Source organism: Heteronotia binoei, chromosome 5, assembly GCF_032191835.1.
Source record: "Heteronotia binoei isolate CCM8104 ecotype False Entrance Well chromosome 5, APGP_CSIRO_Hbin_v1, whole genome shotgun sequence".
In the NCBI taxonomy this organism is placed as follows: Eukaryota; Metazoa; Chordata; class Lepidosauria; order Squamata; family Gekkonidae; genus Heteronotia; species Heteronotia binoei.
Genome location: NC_083227.1, coordinates 126,537,404 through 126,557,543, shown reverse-complemented (window position 1 = coordinate 126,557,543; position 20,140 = coordinate 126,537,404). Strand labels below are relative to the sequence as shown.

General features: G+C 43.6%; 1 protein-coding gene across 3 annotated transcripts in view; it reads right to left on the bottom strand.

Annotated features, from left to right (window-relative positions):
• Nucleotides 1–19,140, bottom strand: part of FLT4 (fms related receptor tyrosine kinase 4) — a 144,742-nt gene extending 125,602 nt beyond the window's left edge. For all 3 annotated transcript variants that reach the window (XM_060240330.1, XM_060240332.1, XM_060240331.1), the window contains exon 1: nucleotides 19,006–19,140. In XM_060240330.1, the coding sequence (XP_060096313.1) occupies nucleotides 19,006–19,063 (58 nt within the window). In that variant the 5' untranslated portion in view covers nucleotides 19,064–19,140. The remainder of the gene's footprint in view (nucleotides 1–19,005) is intronic.
• Nucleotides 19,141–20,140: the final 1,000 nt, after the last annotated feature.

The window sequence follows — 20,140 nt, the reverse complement described above, 5'->3', positions numbered from 1 at the left end:
AATAACGAAGTCTTAGCAAAAAGGTACAAATATCTTCTTTAGACAGCACAATTATGTTTTAGACAATGACAATGTTCACCTGTGGGCCTATGGGTATATGGCAGAGTATTTTACCTTTTATGAACATATGAAGCTGCCTTATATTGAATCAGACCCTCAGTCCATCAAAGTCAGTATTGTCTCAGACTGGCAGTGGCTCTCCAGGATCTCAAGCTGAGGTTTTTCAGGCCTATTGGCCCTGAACCTTTTTAGTTGGAGATGCCGGGGATTGAACCTGGAACCTTCTGCTTGCCAAGCAGTCCCTCTCCTATTTTTAATTGCCTCACACTATTGTAGAGCCTATTAGCTAGCCTGCTTACATGTGTCGTCTTCTGTGGTGCTCTACAGGAGATTTCATAAAATACCATATGCTAATAGGCTTTGCTTACGCTCCTGTCGTTGGCAGGACATAGAAAGCCTTGAACATGTTTTTTTAATTGCACTTACTTTCTTGATATACATACTTATTGAACCTTTGTTGAGAGAGCAAGAAGGGAAATCCGAGAAACACAAAACCCTTTTTCTATTATCTTCTTGGAATCAAATGGTAATTGAAACTGTGGCTAAACCTTGCATATATATATTGATAGACTGGGCCACGACTGTTTGAATTGTTCCTTCTTTTTCTGTTATAAATATGGTTGCTATGCCAATAAAGGTTGTTGTTGTTGATTTTATGACAAGTTTAAAGGAGGGTATGAAGTTCCAACCTAGGATCAGCATAGGGGTAGTACATAAACACCTAGTTTCTTTAAATGAAACTAAGTCCTCAGGGCCAGATGAATTGCATCCAAGGGTTCTAAAAGAGCTTGCAGATGTAATTTCTGAGTCTCTGGCTATTATTTTTGAGAATTCTTGAAGAACAGGAGAGGTGCCGGAAGATTGGAGGCAGGCCAGTCTTGTCCCCATCTTCAAGAAGGGGGGGGGGGAGACAATCCGGGTAACTACCAACCTGTCAGCTTGACGTCTACACCTGGAAAAGTTTTAGAACAAATCATCAGTCAGTCAGTCCTGGAACATTTAGAAAGAATGGATGTGATTACTAAGAGCCAGCATGGGTTTCTCAAGAACAAGTCATGTCAGAATAACCTGATCTCTTTTTTTGAGAAAGTGACTACTTTGCTGGATCAGGGGAATGCTGTATACATTGTTTATCTTGATTTCAATAAGGCTTTTGGATAAGGTTCCACATACTATCCTTGTTGACAAGTTGGTAAAATGTGGTTTGGATCCTGTTACAGTTAGGTGGATCTGTAACTGGTTGACAGATTGCACCCAAAGAGGGCTTGTGAATGGTTTCTCATCCTCTTGGAGAGGAGTGACAAGTGGAGTGCCTCAAGGATCTGACCTGGGACCTGTTTTGTTCAACATCTTTATCAATGATTTGGATGAAGGAATAGAAGGAATGCTTCTAAAATTTGCAGATGATACGAAATAGGGAGGGATTGCAAACACAGAAGAAGACAGAAACAGGATACAGGATGACCCTGACAGGCTGAAAAACTGGGCTAAAATCAATAAAATGAATTTTAACAGGGATAAATGTAAAGTTCTGCACTTATCCGTAGGAAAAATCCTACGGTTCTGCATTTTTCCGTAGGAAAAATCCAATACATGGTTATAGGATGGGGGAGACTTGTCTTAGCAGTAGTATGTGCGAAAAGGATCTAGGGGTCTTAGTGGATCATACGCTGGACATGAATCAACAGTGTGATGCGGTGGCTAAAAAGGCAAATGCAATTTTGGGCTGTATTAACAGAAGTATAGTGTTCAGATCATGTGATGTGATGGTATTGCTTTACTCTGCTCTGATAAGACCTCATCTAGAGTGTTGTGTTCAGTTTTGGGCACTACATTTTAAGAAGGCTATAGACAAACTGGAACGGGTCCAGAGGAGGGCGACGAAGATAGTGAGGGGTCTGGAGACCAAGTCCTATGATGAAAGGTTGAAGGAGCTGGAGATATTTAGCCTGAAGAGGAGGTGGCTGAGAGGTGATATGATTACCATCTTCAAGTACTTGAAGGGCTGTGTGGAATTGTTTTCTGTGGCCTCAGAAGGTAGGATCAGAACCAATGGGTTGGGATTAAATCAAAAGAGTTTCCAGCTCAACATTAGGAAGAACTTCCTGACTGTTAGAGCGATTCCTCAGTGGAACAGGCTTCCACGGGAGGTGGTGGGCTCTCCTTCCTTGGAGGTTTTTAAACAGAGGCTAGATGGTCATCTGGCAGCAATGAAGATCCTGTGAATTTAGGGGGAGGTGTTTGTGAGTTTCCTGCAATGTCAGATGCCTGAGAGTTGCAAGACATGAACAAATATCACACACACATCTTTATTACAACTCTTAATACTTTCTTTGCACTGAAAGATGGAATGTGTATGTGTGCCCTTTACAACACGACCATGCTAAAAGGAGACTTAAAAAAAAAAGTTGGGAATAACGGCCCCGTGAGACCTATATAGGGAAAGGTTATGGAATTATTTTTTGGCACCAGTGGGAGAAGGAAACACACGTGTACCATATAAATCACTGACCACCATTTGCATCATGCATCTCTCTTTGCCTTGACACCCAGGTTAGTAAATACAGCTCCTACACGAGCTATGAAACTAAAGGAGAACACTGCACTACCCTCTTTAATTCCATCCCTCCTTCCAGTGGCATCCTCAGCTCTTGAGCTCTTTTTCCCCACTCCAGGTCTCTGGGCAACCTCTGTGGTGGAGAAGAAGAGCTTGCAAGCCTGCCTATTTCTTCCTCCTTCCCTGCTTCAAATATGGCAGAAATAGTAGCCTACCTATGGATCAGCACTCAGAGACTGATTGAGGTCCCGTTGCTAAGCATGCTTACTTGAGAGTAAGCCTGCATTAAGTCCCTCCTTGACTTCCAGGAGTCGCACAATATGGTGAAAGAGCTGCATGTGGCTCCTGAGTTGCAGTTTGGCCACCCCTGCCCTATGAGAACTGGTCTCCATAGGATATAATGGAGTGCTCAGCAGACATTTCCGCCCCTCCCCCACTTTCTGATAACTCTGAAGCAGGGGGAGGGCCTCCAAACCAGAGAATCCTCTGGCCGCAACTGGGGCATTTTTCAGGTTTGGAGGAAGATTACCTGGGGCATTTTTCAGGTTTGGAGGAAGATTTCATCAGTTCACAGCTTGAATCACCGGATTTAAGGATTTGATTAACTTGGCCGTCACAACATACAACTGGGAACCCACAAGAACTTGTGGGGGGAGTCTCATTTCCCCTATTTCTTCTCTCCCTTCCCTGAAGTCCCCCATAGCCTCCCCCTTTTCCTGCCTCTTTCTCTTCTCCCCCGTCACTTTTTCTTCCAAGACCCACCCCCACTTTCCCCTTCCTTCCTTATCCCTGCCAGCCCTTTGCATGGAAAACGATGGCCCGGTTGCTTAGTGCTAGTCACCAGGCCAGCCCAGTGGGTAACCTGCAAGGAGTTGCAAAGAGAACCTCATTTTGCCCTGTGTCATCTTTCCCACACTATTTCCTCTTTCTGTCTTCCTGGCAACTCCCTTATCCTCACCCTTCTCTTTTCTCACATATCAACAATCCTACCCCCCACCCCGTCTTCAGATATTTAGCTACTTTATTTATACCCTGTCTTTCTCCACAGTGGGGATCCAAAGTAGGTCACATCATTCTTCTCTCCTCTGTTTTATCCACACAACAACCCAGTGAGGTAGGTTAGGCTAAGAGTATGTGACTGGCCCAAGGTCACCAAGTTAACTTCCACTTCAGATTGGGGATTTGAACTTGGGTCTCCCAGGTACTAGTCTGAAGCTCTAACTACTACACCACCCAGGTTGTAGTGCAGTGGCTGGGCTGAACAGTAGCAAGCAGTCAGGCCTGAGTGACTCACGCAAGTCAGATAGTAGTAAATCACTGGTTGCGACTTGCCCTGGCCCTGATGAGTCCTCCCTCAAAGAGGCATGGAAAGGGCCTTGCGCTTGCTTGCTGCCTTTTGCTGACAAAAACCAAGCCTAGCTTGCTGGGCAAATTGTTGTGGTTGCCTAGCAACATCACTGGCATCCATTTCTTAAAGCTACAGGCACTTTTCAAAAATCCCTCTAGTTATTTTTTGTTTTTTAGATTTCAGATTCTTTCCTGCAAATCTGAGGCATGTTTTAGCTGGGGTTTTCACAGCTCCAGTCTGTGGATTTAAGTATCCTCAGAAAAGGTTGGGTTGAGAATTAGTTCACATAATTCTCCTCTCCTCTGTTTTATCCACACAAGCCAGAATTCTTAGCACCTCATCTTAGGGTTGCCAAGTCCAATTCAAAAAATATTTGGGGACTTTGGGGGTGGAGCCAGGAGACATTAGGGGTGGAGCCAAGATCAAGGCTGTGACAAGCATAATTGAACTCTAAAGGGAGTTCTGGCCATCACATTTAAAGGGATGGCACACCTTTTCAATTCCTTCCTTCCGTAGGAAATAATGGATAGGGGCACCTTCTTTTGGGGCTCATGCAATTGGAGCCCCAGGTCCAATATTTTTGAAACTTGGGGGGTATTTTGCGGAGAGGCACTAGATGCTATACTGAAAAATTTGGTGCCTCTACCCCAAAAAACAGCCCCCCCAGAGCCTCAGATACCTGCAGATCAATTCTCCATGATTTTCTATGGGAATAAATCTCCATAGAGAATAATAGAGTTCCCAGCAGACATTTCCCTCCCCTCCCCCCGCTTTCTGATGATCCTGAAGCGGGGGGAGGGTCTCCAAACCAGGGGATCCCCTGCCCCCACCTGGGGATTGGCAACCCTACCTCATCTGTATTATGGGATAATAATATTGGCCTGGCTTTCTGAATGACTGTAAGAATTAGTGACCTAATGCATAGAAAATACTATGATATATATAGCTTGATGATATGATTTGTGTGATTCCTGTGAGAGAGGTTTTGGATCTCCTTTACATTTTAGGAAAGGAGAACATTAAGCAGCAACATTCATTATATGGACTTCTTTCAATATATCTCTGAGGAAATGTCAACCTGGGGTCATAGAAGGACTAATGTGGAGTGACACACCAAGGCAAAAAGGTTGAGTTTGGGGTACAACAACTGCAAATATATTCCTAGTGTTGATATAGCATTATGCTGTAATAAAGCTAATCAGCACAAACATGGGCGGGGGGAGGTATACTTCCACCAATATTGCTGAACAAAAAAGAAAGCAGATTCGTGATTACAACATAACAATCCACCCCTTCCCCATGTGGTCATGAAAAATACAAAAAGCAAATGATTTCCATGGGGATCTGTTTGTGGACCCTCTTTTCTAATTCCAGATGTAGCTAATGACAGAACAGCAACAACATGATTGCAGACAATACCTCCAGTGTAGAACCTTTGTAATCCTGAACTGTGCTATACTCTTCTAGGTCTGTTAAAGGCAATGTTCTTTGACAGGTGTAACTCTGCTTAGAGAATAAACTATGAACTGGAACCCCCCAGTTCAAATTTTAACTAATCTATGAATTGAGTGGGTTTAAGGCTCAAGGATGACTCAGCCTTCCACCCTCCGAGGTCAGTAAAATGAGTACCCAGCTTGCTGGGGGTAAAGTCTGCTGTGAAAATGTCATGATGTGATGTTGCCCCAGAGTTGGAAACAACTGGTGTTTGCACAGGGGATTACCTTTACCTTTTTAAGGCTGCCCAGGCATCAGATAAAGCCGTAGCTCACAGGAGCACAGCTCCTGAACCTTTCTGAGGGTTTACCCTCTTTCTCCCCACCTACCTTGTCCATTGAATAGTAAGTGCGCCTGCATAATGATCTCTGGATTAGGAGAGCAGGCAGCCAGCCAGCCACCAGGGGCTTTGCCATGCCCCCAGCAACTCTCATTAACCCCTGGAGAAACCCCTATCACCCTTTCTCCACTTCTTATGTGATTTTGGGCGGTGGGTGGCTTATTGGCCTTTTGTCTGGAGGGGGGCAGCCCAGGAGAGCCCCAAGCGAGCGAGGCCTGCTTGGCCTGGCTGGATCTCTAGCCAGCCCAAGCAGGCCTCACTTGCGTTGAGTTGCTTTCAGCTGGGGGGATTTGCTAATGAGTTATGCTAATACGCTACACCACCTATTTTTCTACAAAACGACCCCTGAGGCCGCCAAGCCAGAATTTTCAGCACTTCATCTGGATTATGGGATAATAATATTGGCCTGGCTTTCCAAATTGCTGTAAGAATTAGTGACGTAATGCATAGAAAATACTTTGAACACTTAGAAAAATAACCTGAACTATTATTATAAATGATGATTCAATAGGTGAAAAGCCTTCTTTGCTACCTTCAGGGGGAAAAATATGACTGAAAGATATCTAGTATATGTATTTGAATTATACACTCTGTGATTTGCAGTTGACATGTTGAGAAAAGACTACCTGTAGTTCTGGATTCCAGTCATGGAGAAAGTCACTTGTACCACTGTAAATCCCGCTTAAATTAGATGTATTAATTTTCTCTGAACTGTGGTCCTTAAATTTATCCTATAAATCTTGCACAGTTTTGCCTATCCATAATTTTCAGTTGCACACTCTACTATTAATTTCAACATAATGTTCCCCATCTAAGTGGAAACCACTTCTGTATGATTCAGATGAACTAAATATCCGTTTAGGAATGTATTTATTTTTAGTAATAATAGCTATCGTGTTTGCTGGCATTTTTAGTCTAAATTTCAATCAGATACTATAATATAATGGGTTCTTAGGCATTGAAGAGGCGAGGTGGAAGTGATAATAAGCTCTTTATTGAGTACAGCATGGTGGGTGGCTGCACTAACTGAACTGGAGAATGGGGCCCGCTGGGCAAACTATATACAACACTGGGTTCCTGTGCTCGCACGTTATTGGGTCATTCAAATCAGCAGGGGGCCTGTGATTGGAGCAGGGCAGTTGAGATTTGGATCCTCCTGCTCATTATTCCTAAATCCCCAAGCTGAGTCCATCAGGCTCCAATGAGCCAAGCAGGAACACCATTTGGTACACACAGATTCATATACATAACAGATACTTCCTTGGAAACAGAACAGGATTTAGCCAAGTTATTCTAAAAAAATCCTTTTCCCTACCTGAAGCACACTCTTAAGGGCACTGCTATATTATTTTCTGCTCCATCTACAATCCCTGAGTCTAGAATCATTGGCTATTCTTCTTGTTAAAGCACTACCTGCTGGATCATATTTTTTCTTCCCTCACATGTATCCATCAAAGTGAAAACAGAGCTACAGTTTCTTAAGTTTCTGGTGAATTCCTTAAACTTGCATATCTCAGGTCATTCTTGCAAAGTAGTACTTAAATAGCAATAATCACGGAATGATATTTGAAATGTTTATATCCAATTTTAACCAAGCAACATTCCCTTGTAAATCATTTGAGTGGAAACTAATGACTTTAGGATTTTGCCTGTTAATAAGGAACTTCCTTCCTCCCCCCCTCCCCCACACTCTGTGGGACACTGCTCTATCCCTTTGTGTTCCATCCTCATCTCCAGAAAATGGAATCATCACCTATTCTGATAACTGACTGCCATGCACTCAGTGATGCTTATTCCTTCCTGCAGACGCTTGCTTTTATTGGGAAATCAAGGAAAGCTTTAACGCTATCAGAAAGCCCAATGGGACACATGGCAAGCTGAGGTAAACAGAAAAAGCAGCAGATGAGCAGTATGGTTTTCTTTTTTTTTTCCTGTTTAAAACAGGTGGGAGGGACGGTGGCTCGGTGGCAGAGCATCTGCTTGGGAAGCAGAAGGTCCCAGGTTCAATCCCTGGCATCTCCACTAAAAAAGGGTCCAGGCAAATAGGCATGAAAAACCTCAGCTTGAGACCCTGGAGAGCCGCTGCCAGTCTGAGTAGACAATACTGACTTTGATGGACCATGGATCTGATTCAGTATAAGGCAGCTTCATATGTTCATATGTAAAACAATTTTATTCCAGTAACATATGGTAACAATCATTTCTTTGCATTATTACTTCTTTTTATCTATCCCATATATTACTTTTCTAACCTCCCCTCCCCCCGTTACTTGACCCCCGCCGGTGTTGTATATTTAAAATACTAATATTTAAAGGTACCCTTAACTAATAAAAGAAAAATTTCTATGTTTCTTTCTTTTAAGACTTAATCATTATCAAAAATTGTCCAATGTCCTTTTATTTTCCACTCTTTTTCTATATAACTTCTAAACTTCTTCCACTCCAACATAAAAGTTTCTAGATCATAGTCTCTTACAATTCTTGTCAATTTGTCCATTTCACTCCACGTTATAACTTTTATAATCCAATCCCATTTCTCTGGTATTCTTTCTTGCTTCCACATCTGCGCATACAATGTCCTAGCAGCTGAGAGCAAGTACCAAATTATGGTTCTATCTTCTTTTGGAAATTTTTCCATATATAATCCCAACAGAAAACTTCCTTGATTTCATATCCCAAGATCCTAGATATTTCTTGTTGAATCATCTGCCAATACTTTTTGCTCTTTCACAGGTCCACCACATATGGTAAAAAGAACCTTCATGTTTTTTACACTGCCAACATCTATCTGGCATCTTATTATTCATCTTTGCCAACTTTTTTAGGAGTTATATACTATCTATACATCATTTTAAACCAGTTCTCTTTAATACTATGACATGCTGAAAGCTTTATAGAATTCTTCCAAAGATATTCCCAAGTTTCCATCTGTATTTCTTTATTTACATTAATTGCCCACTTAATCATTTGAGATTTCACTACTTCATCTTCTGTAGACCATTTCAAAAGCAGGTTATATAGTTTTGAAATTAATTTTTTATTATCTCCAAGCAGAACTATTTCCATTTCTGTTTGTTCTTTTCTTATTCCTTCAGTTTTAATGTCTTTTTCCACCAAACTCTTTATTTGTTGCATTTGAAACCAGTCATATTTATTATTCAACTCTTTCGCAGTTTTCAGCTCTATTTTACCGCCTTGTATTTTTAATAGCTGATTATATGACAACCACTTTTCACCCACCTCAGCTGTTATTTTTATCACTTCTGCTGGCACTATCCATAACGGTTTTCTCTCATCACCATATTTCTTATATTTCATCCACGTATTCAACAAATTATTTCTTATATAATGGTGAGAGAAAAAACCATCCAACTTTTTTTCCATAGTACATATAGGCGTGCCAGCAGTATGGTTTTCTAAAGATACATTGTCTGACATTACAACAACCATATCTTCATATTAAATTTTAAAAGTCAGCTGCAACAATAGGGTTGCCAGGTGTGGTTCAATAAATATCTGGGGACTTTGGGAGTGGATCCAGGAGCAAGGAGGCTTTGGGGGTGGATCCAGGAGCAAGGAGGCTTTGGGGGTGGATCCAGGAGCAAGACTGTGACAAGCATGATTGAACTCCAAAGGGAGTTCTAGCCATCACATTCAAAGGGACCACACACCTTTTAAATGCCTTCTCTTCACTGGAAAAAATGGAGGATAGGAGCACCTTCTTTTGGGGCTCAAAGAATTTGACCCCCTAGTCCCATCTTTTTGAAAGTTGGGAGTTTTGTTTTTGTTTTTTTGAGGAGAGGCACCAGATGCTATGCTGAAAATATGGTGCCTTTATCTCAAAAACAGCTCCACCGGGCCCCAGATACCCATGGCTCAATTCTCCATTATACCCTCTGGGGATTGGTCTCTATAGGGTATAATGGAGTGCCCAGCTGACATTTCCCCCCTATGCTTTCTGATAACCTTGAAGAAGGGAGGAGGACCTCCAAACCAGGGAATCCCCTGCCCCCAACTGGATATTGGGAGCCCTATTAAACCAAAACTCTGCACCCTAAATTGATACATACATTCAAGAGGAACTAGATGTTAACTCACCAAACTTTGGCTGAAAGGGAGAATCATGAGGAAGTTTACACATAAACCTTCCTCTGCCTGCTGATTCTCCCCCACAATACCTTTACCAGGCCTCTTCCCCCTCAACCTATTCTTTCCTTTGGCCTCTGAGCTGGACAGGGGAAACAGGACAGGGGAAAGCTGCAGGTGTGGCAGGAAATATTTAAATACTCTCTGCCACACAGCAATTTCTACTTACAAATGCTCCTTTACCCCAATCCCCTCACAAAAATTATGGGGAGAACATGACCCTGGGAACCCTTCATTTGCTTTATGATTTGTAGTTCAGCCATCCTTAAAAATCTCATATTCATCAATCTGGTGAATAGTATACATTATTATAATTAAATAATTTGCATAACTGTATGCCTTATTTTGTGGTGTCTCCCTCCCCTCCCGCCCCGCACAGAATAACCTTGTCATCTTCACCGGAATGGAAATCTGATTGTTATATGCTACTCTAGATTTGGTTTCATGTTTCCCGTTTCTGTTTTCAAAACAGTCTCTCTCTAGAGTTCTTGTTTTCCATATATCAGTCATCATGAGGTAGATGAAACCATTGATATGAAGAGCTTTAAACCACAGATCACAGTTGGATACACATTACTTTTTGTTGAGATCACTTTGATATTGCTAAGTATGTATATGACATCATTAACAGCTGTCTCGCTGGACCTTGAATCAGAGAAGTCTTTTGCTCTGTGAAGCAATGGTGGATGATGAAGCATAGTGGATGTGACTTTTGGTATTACATTGACTTGGGGTAAAAATTTTGGTACGGAAATATTTGTCTTTAAACTTACATTCAGATGAATAGACCATGCTGAGGTACCATATATGGTAAATGTATATATGCAAATGTTTTGTTTAATGCAGCTTGCATGTAGAGCTGCCCCTCCCACCTCCAGCTGACAAACTATGCGTCACTACATACCATACTATTGTTATCGCTGGCCTTGCTGACACATTGTCGCTACCAGCAAATGGAATATTCTACCCAGGCCTGGACTCCAGCCAGGTGGCTTTGCTCTAGGATCTCCTCCCTCTCCATGAACTCCTTCCGGCATCAGCTGGTTTTGCTGCCAACATCAAAACCCTCGCAACGGATGTCATCGTTTCAAGCCTTCATTGTATTATGATTAGAATGCAGCGTAAACTGTGCACAAGTGAGTGAGCAGGCAAGCACAGGGAAGCGCAGACACGCTTATTGCCTTGAAAAGGCTGGTAAAAGTGCCAAAGTGAAGGGGGAAGGCGGACAGGACATACGACTCTCCTCCCCTGTCCCAGCTAAAATGAAAACTACCCCATTGCCTGCCATGACACCCATCATAAAGGGGTTTCTGAGCTGTTATCAGGCCATGACAGTTTCCGCCATCGTATTCCTCCTGCCCATCAGGAAAGCTAAATAAGGAACATAGTTCAGGCCGCTGCAGGAAGCGGGGAAATGCAGGACATCCGGCCCAGCTGCCAAATTTTCCTTTCCCATGAACCACTGCTGACCTCCACCAGTAAAAGCTTGGACATCAAGCCTGGCACCATAACTAACCATCTTCACTTAACTCTTTGGAAGCTGCCTTGTTAGGGAATGGACCTAATGATGCAAGACCTAGCTTAATTCTTGTAGACAACAGAGTATCAACGTAATGCTTGTATTAATTCATGTAGGCAACAAACATAAGGTTAATGCTTGTATTACTCCAGCTTTGGAAAGAGGAATACTTAAGGTTTGATTTGAACAATGTATCAGTAAATGAGTATCTTAGCAATTCACATATTTAACCCTTGCACACAAAACTGTTGTTTCAGGGTAACCTAAATGTATTCCCAAAACGTAAGCTGGTTAGGGTCAAGCCACATGTAATGCTGAGGACCTGTGCTTGGATCCCCAGATCTGTAAGATATACATTGGGAATGGGAGGAAATGCCCCCTAACTTCAAGTCCTGGGGGAGGGGGGAAATCGCACACACCATGGAAACCTGAGACTTAAAGCAGACAAGGGGCATTTCCAATCACTGAAATGGTGATGGGCAGGAAATAGTTAACTCCTTCATTCTCCTGTGCTGTGGCCCCAATCCATGTTACCTCCCTCAATAGCAGCTGCTTTTGCAGATCAATTACATGTTTAGTGATCCCCAGCAGCATCACATATGGTTTGGCCTTACAGATAAGTTTACAGTTGCTTGTTTACATTGCACTATCCATACCGGTAATCCCTAATGTGGTCTGTGGAAGCCATGTAGGGTTTCCAGCCCTTGATTGGGAAATACCTGGAGATTTTGGAGGTGGAGCGTGAAGAGGGATGGATTTGGAGAGGGATCTCAGCACAGTACAATGCCAAATAATCTACTCTCCAAAGCTGCCATTTTATCCAGGAGAATTGATCTCTGTCATCTAGAGATCTCCAGGTCCCACCTGGACACTGGCAACTCTAATTTAGCCATGGCACCCACCAGTATACACACATCTGCTTCTTCCCTGTACTATATCTTCCCCAAAACAAAGCTCTCATCCTGACATTTCTGCACTTCACTAGAAGAAATTTGATTTGGAACTGCTTAACTTTTTGTGATTGCCTCCCATGGCAGCCATTTTGTTGTAGTACCTACCAGCTGTTCTCAACATTCCAAATGTCCCCACTAGTTCAACAAGGGCTACTTCCCTAAGGTGATGATTCTTTATATAGCTTTCATTGCCATTGATAATGCAGAGGTATTTATCTTGGCAATGGAGCACCCACACAACAGTTTTCCCAACACTTTGCTTGCCTCACCCCCCCCCCCCCGGCCCCGGCTTTCATCCCCTTTGCACTACCAGAGAGGGCTTTTTGAAAATCAGCAACTAATAAGTTGCTATAGCATTATAATCAGGGCTTTTTTTGAGCAGGAATGCACAGGAACACAGTTCTGGCTGGCTTGGTGTCTGGGGATGTGGCCTAATATGCAAATGAGTTCCTGCTGGGCTTTTTTCTACAAATAAGGCCCTGATTATAATGATTTATCTATCAGGTCATCTGAATTCCCAGCTTTCATCTTTAAAAAATAAGACTCTAGCCCCTTGCTGCAGCGATAGAAGGGGAAAGGCATATCTACACAACAAAAACTTCTAGCTGCTTACATTTTTGAAAAAAACACAAAACAAAAGAGGAACTAGTGGAGAGAATATTAAAACATAGTTATACATTAATTGCTAGTTTTTAGAAACCTGAAGAAGCCTTCTAATGGTGGTTGGGGTGAGGGGTTGAGGAAAGAAAATTGTGCTGATATGGGTGGGACCTGGAAAAACATGTACTTTCCATCTATGCAGCATATCAAAATGCTTTGATTTTGATCTTTCCAAAAAGACCATACTTAATCAGACTTGGGAGATATTGCAGTAAAGTTGGGGGGAAATCAACTGTCAACTACAAAAGAATGTTGTGAGGATGCTTGAAAAAAAATCAGTGTAGTCTGAATGCCAAATTGAAGTAAAACTTCCATGTGGATGCAGCCAAGGTTGGGGACCCATGATTCACACATTTCCAAGATACTGAACTGGATTTTTCTTAATATGAAGCCATTTTAGGAGCACTCTAGTTTACTGCCATGCAGCTTCTACCAATCTGCCATGCACCTTAGAATCTTACTGGCCTCTATATACAACTCTTCAGCTCTCTTTGCAATGAATATAATCATGGGGTATTACTTTTTGTCTCTACTCAGTTAAATAAATTGCTTTAAGCTCTTAATAAAGAAACACCACAGAATTATTACACAGAAGAAATAATTGGGGAAAACAGCACTATTCAAAATTCTTCAGGCTAGTTTCACTGATGGCTGTGGAACTATTTCAGTTTGACGGATATGAATATAACTTTTGGAAAGTGTGAGGGCCAGATTTGCAAACAATCTTGTTTAATACATCATGTTCTCTCAGATGTGGTACACAACTTCCACATTTTTTCCTTGCCTTTGCAGTGGCTAGTGATTCCTGATAACTTTGTCACTTTGCAAAACTATTATTTTTGCACATTCAAAAGGTGCATTTATCAATTTAAGCATAACAGTTCTCACTACTTGACAACTTGCTTTGGTTTTTCCATCACCTCTTGGTCTGGCTCATAGATAAACCTTACCATTAAGCAATTGGATCTGAGTTGAGCTGCTTTATGTGTTTTAGGGTAATATGAGTGTTGTGAAAAACAACAACTAGCAAGAATGAGTGAGAAAGTACACAATGAATTTAATTTTTCCTAAGTACTCAGTTACATATTTACAAAAGGATATCAGACAACCTGCTGTTATTGTGCAAAGGGCTGAGCCACATTTAACCACAGAAGTTGTTGACTACCATCTTCCTAACTTAGCATATCTATTCAGCCTTCAAGTGCACCCTTAATGATGAGGTACTTTAGAAAAGCAATATCACTTCATATTTTGCACCATTACAATTCTGCCTTCAGAAAAAAATGCAACCCTTGGGACTAATCTAACCTACCCAATTAACAGTTTGCAATAAGAAACAAAAGGTCTAGGATAGCCAGAGGCAATGAAGATTTAGAGATTAATTTAACTAGTCACTGGATAGCAGAACAGCTGCAGAAGCATTATTGTGCCCACAAAGAAGAAATTATGACCGCCCTACAATCCACTGGAATGCCTAGCACCAAGTTGCAGGAGACAGGGAGCAAGGGGTATCTTTGTAATGCATTGCAAGAAGCATCTTCATTGCAGCAGGTGCTACAGCACACAGGGCCAATCTGGGCATAGTAAAGGCCATAATACTTTCCACATGCCTCTGTAGTTGTATCGGCATGCTCCTCCATGTCTGCAACAAGGATCTGTCTGCCTTCCCCAGCTACATTCCTGAAGGCTGTGGGTCTAAGTCTTCCTTGGCCTTGTGCCAAAAGGATGCTTTTAGCACATTCACTGTCTATGTAGAATTATAGTGCCATGCTAAGTGGAGTTACACCCTTCTAATTCTACCAAAGTCACCAGGCTTAGAAGGGTGTAACTCTGCTTAGTGGGGACTGTTAGCTAGGCAAATGAAATCCAGTGTAGACCAGACACCTCTCTCAAACAGTCTAGGACAAAGAAACTGGTATGCCTCTAAATCAGCAGCTTCATGGCCCTTAGGGCAACTGATACTAGTTGAATGGCAGCTACAGATCTCATTGTTTTCCCTTTCTAAAAAGGTAAAGGTAGTTCCCTGTGCAAGCACCAGTCATTTTCGACTCTGGGGTGACGTCGCAACATAACATTTTCACGGCAGACTTTTTTACAGGGTGGTTTGCCATTGCCTTCCCCAGTAATCTACACTTTCACCCCAGCAAGCTGGGTACTTGTTTTACTGACCCCGGAAGGATAGAAGGCTGAGTCAACCTAGAACTGGCTACCTGAACCAGCTTCCGCTGGGATCAAACTCAGGTTGTGAGCAGAGTTTAGGACTGCAGTACTGCAGCTTTACCACTCTGCGCCACGGGGCTCTTTCTACAGGTCAATAATTGACAGTGATTTATATACATCAAAGAAGTAGCACAGAATGGGTTCTTCAGGCAAAACCCAAATATAGTAAAACTCATTTGTGTATTAGGCCACACCTCCTGATGCCAAGCCCGTTGGAACTGCGTTCCTGTGCTTTCCTGCTAAAAAAAATGTCCTGAGTAAAGCAAGACATACTGAAGTCTGCCCCCTGCCTTTTAAACTGGGGCAGAACTAGACCACAACATTTAAGATCTCTTTTTTAAAAATGCATCATGATCAGTTTAAGGTGCAACTTTAGAACAAGACTACTCTGTTTTAGTTCCAGGCACACATATGTAATTCTAGTTTTTGCAACCACCGTTCCCAGAATGTAGATACTCAAATAAATGATTGCAACAGAAATCATAGTTTTTCTTTTCCTAAAGCTCAGTTAGTTCAAAACAATACAAACACAGAATCACTACATGTGCCTCTTTTGATTATAGTTTCTCTAAAAAAGTCATCCTACATTTAAGACATCTGCTTTTTAAAACAGCTCCTTTACTTCACATTATCATTGGTCTGGTCCTGTAGAATAACCTGGAATAATATTTTCAGTTTGGTCATTTTACTCACAATTACTGTGGGAAGAAGTTTACAAAGTATATGCTTTAACTGCAGTGAGGCTTGATCACAAAAATGCTTGTGAGAGAAGTTAACAAGGGCCCAGAAATACCGGAGGCCTGATACACTATCCTATACATAGTTACATTGTGCCCTTCCCACTGCCAAGTAAAGGGGTTTGATAATAAAATATCAGTCATTTGTTTCTTTGTTTGGACACTCTAGTCTGAGGGTTGCAATAAGAACTGAAAGCTATGCCTTTACTGATGCTTAGAGCCCAAACATTGTATAAGCTGCCACACAAGGATACCAACGGGGCAACCCGTGGGTCTGCATTTGTTTGTTCATTAGCTGGCATGGTCTTCCCAGCCGGACTGTTGGCTAATGGTAATAAAATTAAAATACATGGCATTAAAATTATAAGATCCCAGTATTTAAAGCCCATTTCATGGAAATGGGAGAAGACCAACGACTTATTCCCTCAAGGCCTGACAGGACAAAAAATATCACATTGCTGGATGCACATTGTATAGTTGTATATGTAGAACCCTATTTCTGCATCCTTGACTAGCTTAGGATACATGCCCAGAATGGTTACTACTATCATTTAACACTGGCTCACCCAATTCACACTAAATCTGCTCATAATGCTGGCACTCTCTATTTCCCTCCAGCTGCTAGCTCAGAAGGCATCCAAGTGTTACTCTTTAAATTCCTTTAATGTTCCTTATGAAGGAAGCCTCACAAGCTGAATGGTTCAGTTCTCTCTGTGTCAGGCAAAAAAGGGGGCTTGTGTACTGCATACCAGTCCCAAATGGTTTGGTGTACATCAGCCTTTGCAAGACCACATCTGGATTAATTAGTCCTGCATTAAAAAGATGGCACTACACACTGCATCCCACTATAGTATGCTTTATACACAGCACTATCCATTCAAAGCATTATTAGCAGATGGTAAAGTAAAGGTAGTCCCCTGTGCAAGCACCAGTCGTTTCCAACTCTGGGGTGACGTTTTCACAATGTTTTTCACGGCAGACTTAGCAGATGGTAGTGCACTAAATTTGCAGTGCCCAGTACTGTGTACCAGTCCTCTCTACCATTGCTTACTTCAGACCCAGCTTCACACCACAACAATGACGAATCATGAAGCTTAGATGATAGAAAATGGATGACTAAGGCAAAAATTGATCTTACCACATGCAAAGCTTCCTGACCTAAGGTTTTTTCATGTGGTCTTTCTGGTTCTCCCATCTGAATTTAAGCAAGTCATGCTTCTCCCCAGAAACATTTTCGGCAACTCAGATTTATTGTATGATTTGTTTCCCACACAGAACATCTTTCCAACCCCAAGTCTCTCAGGCATCTCCCAGGCATTTAAAAAAAAAAATTAATCTCAGGAGCTGCGTCAGCTGATGTGTTTTCTTGTTATATGCAACCACTTAAATCTTAACATGCATCTTAGACTGGAAACAGTGTTCTAGCATACAGGTATGACAGCTATTACTTTTGACCTTACATGTATACTATACTTGTATGGAGCCACAGTTTAAAATCTCAGTTTGTGGGGAGAATATAAACTCTGATTCACCTGGATGCCTAACATTTGTATATCACTGAGAATCAGGAAACCTTCACTGTGCTTCACACAAGAAGGGAGGGGGAGGGCATGCACATGGCAACCATCCGTGCCTCTGCACAGCCTTGCCTTTATAGGAGCCTGTTGAGACATCTGAGCGCAACCCAGCAAGTATCAGTGATTGTCCAGAGTTAAAAACTTCAGAGTTGTATAACCAGCAACTGGTTAATAAATTATGATTAATACATCCATGGCCTTCCTTTCATCCTTTCACATCTCCATGCCCACTGTGTTCCTCTGCTACATGAACAAAAACAGCTCTTTATTACCAAAGAGGAAAGAAAGCGTTGACTGGTTTCCTTCAGACAGAGCCCCATACATACCTGTGAATGTCATACAAATGCCCTTGCCTTTCATGAGATATGCACAATAGCAATTGCATGCAACAGGCAGGCAGCAGCATATTGTGCGGGTTTTTTTTTTAAACGCACACACAGACTCAACCCAAGACAAAGGCAGGATAGATCAATACACAGTTGCCCCAGATGGCAGCATGAATTTCCTGAGGAACCAGTGGAGGTTTGTCCTCTGCAGCAAATCCCTGGCGCTTTATTGACTGAGAAAGCTGCACAAAGTCCCCTTTCCTGTCACAACTTGGTCAAGCACAGCCGGAGGAAAAGATTAGTCACCTTAGAGGGCCCTCTGGTGGTGGAATGAAGCCCAACTGGCCAAAGTCTTTCCAGAAAAGCAGCTGCCTTGACAAAAATCAGCGGGAGTCGTGTGGTACTTTAAAGACTCACAAAATCTCTTCCCGAATTTGTTTTCCTGTACCGGAGCTCACTTCTTCAGTTGAAGCGAGTTACATCTAAGGAAGTGGGCGAAAGTTTGAGGTGGAATAAAATTGCGTATTTTAACAGGTGCTTCAAGACTCCGTCTGATTTTTCAGGCCACAGACGCCACTACCCCTTATTTGCGTTGACAAAGGTGCGCCGACTGAAGCAAGGGAGGGCTGCTGCCCAGAAGGACGAGCGAAGGAACGAACTGGGCAAAAGAGTGGAAATAGAAGAGAAATAAGCCAGGGAAGAGGCAAAACACCTGGGGGACAGACGTTGGGTTTTGACAAGGGCGGTGGACAGCGGCAAACAGAAGGAACGGCACGAGAAGAGCCTGAGCTGCAGATGCTGAGGGGAGAAGCAAGCGCGGGGAAAGAGTTGCCGCCGTGCCCTGGGCAAAGTTGCGCGCTCAAGGCACCAGGGCGAGAAAAGCCAGGGCGTCACTGGGGGTGACTCCAGCACAACGGGAAGTGGCCGGCCGGAGAAACCAGCTGGCCCCGCTATCCACCCAGGAGCCATCCCCTTCCACCTTGCCCAGCGGTCCGGTCCCCTCCTGCCACCCCCGTCAAATCCCCCAGCGGGCGCTTCGTCGACGGCGCGGCGCCGCTCGTCCCTCACCCGTTTCAGAGACAATCCCGATCCAGAGCCAGAGGGACAACGTGCAAACTCTCTTCATTTCCAGCGCCAGGGCGAGGCTGCGTCGGGAAGGGGCGGCAGCCAGCAAGAGCGCGTCTGGCCGGTGGGCTGCTGAGGCGACGGGCTGGTCGTGCCGGGCAGTGGGAGCCGGCGCAACGCTGCCTCCGTCCCCTCAGGCCGAGCGGACGCGCTCTTGGGGTGGGGGAATGGCTCAGCCCCGTTTCCCTTTCCTTTTCCTCCTCCTGGTCGCGAGCACGGGAGTGCCGGCGAGCGAGCTGAGGGGGCAAGGGAGACGGAGACGGAGAGGGCGAGGAGGAGAGAGGGAGAGAGGTGGGCGCTGGCACGGAATGGGAGGGGGCTTTCGCGGGGTGGCGTGGGGAGGGGAGGGGTTAGAGAGCAAAACTTTGTTTAAGGGCTTCGGAATAGGATGGAGAAGAGAGTTCATCAGAGGGTGGATGGGATGGGATGGGCTGATAGGCAGAGCGCCGTGAAGAAGAGAGCGAGAGGGCAGGGGTGAAGACATTCCGCGGAGGCTGCTCTTTTAAAGGCGCTGTGCTTGTTTAGGCCCGGGTTGCCACTGAGCCGTGCACTGAGCCGTAAAGCAGGCTTCCTGTGCAGAAATTCGGTTGGTGAGATTTTTCCTTACACGAGAAAGCTTTGTGGCCTGAATTTGTGCCTGCTGTGTTGCTGTTGGAGGAAAAAACAAAGTAGTCACTGTAGGGTTCTCTAGCTGCTTTGCAGAGATAGATTAGCAATTAAGCCTAGTAGGCACTGGCCCATGGGCCCCGACACCTTTAGGTGCCTCCAGCCGGCTTTCCCCTCTGTTTTCCCCCCTGCTTGTAGCCCTCCCAGCCTGCATGCACAGTCAGCAACTGGGTCACTCTTTGCCCAGCTTGTCTGGTGCAGCTACTGTTGGTGTTGTCACCAAGTTTGCCTTTCTCTGCCTCTCCCCCACAGCTTTGTCAAAGCGGCTTTTGAGAAGATGCCTGCAGGTCGCAGTGGGCATCATGGGTGGAAAGGCAGGCGTTCTAACTCTGAGATAATTTGCGAGGGGACCCCCAAGATTTTGACTGCCTACAGGCCTCCACAGAATTCAATCCAGCACAGCTGCTTTGGT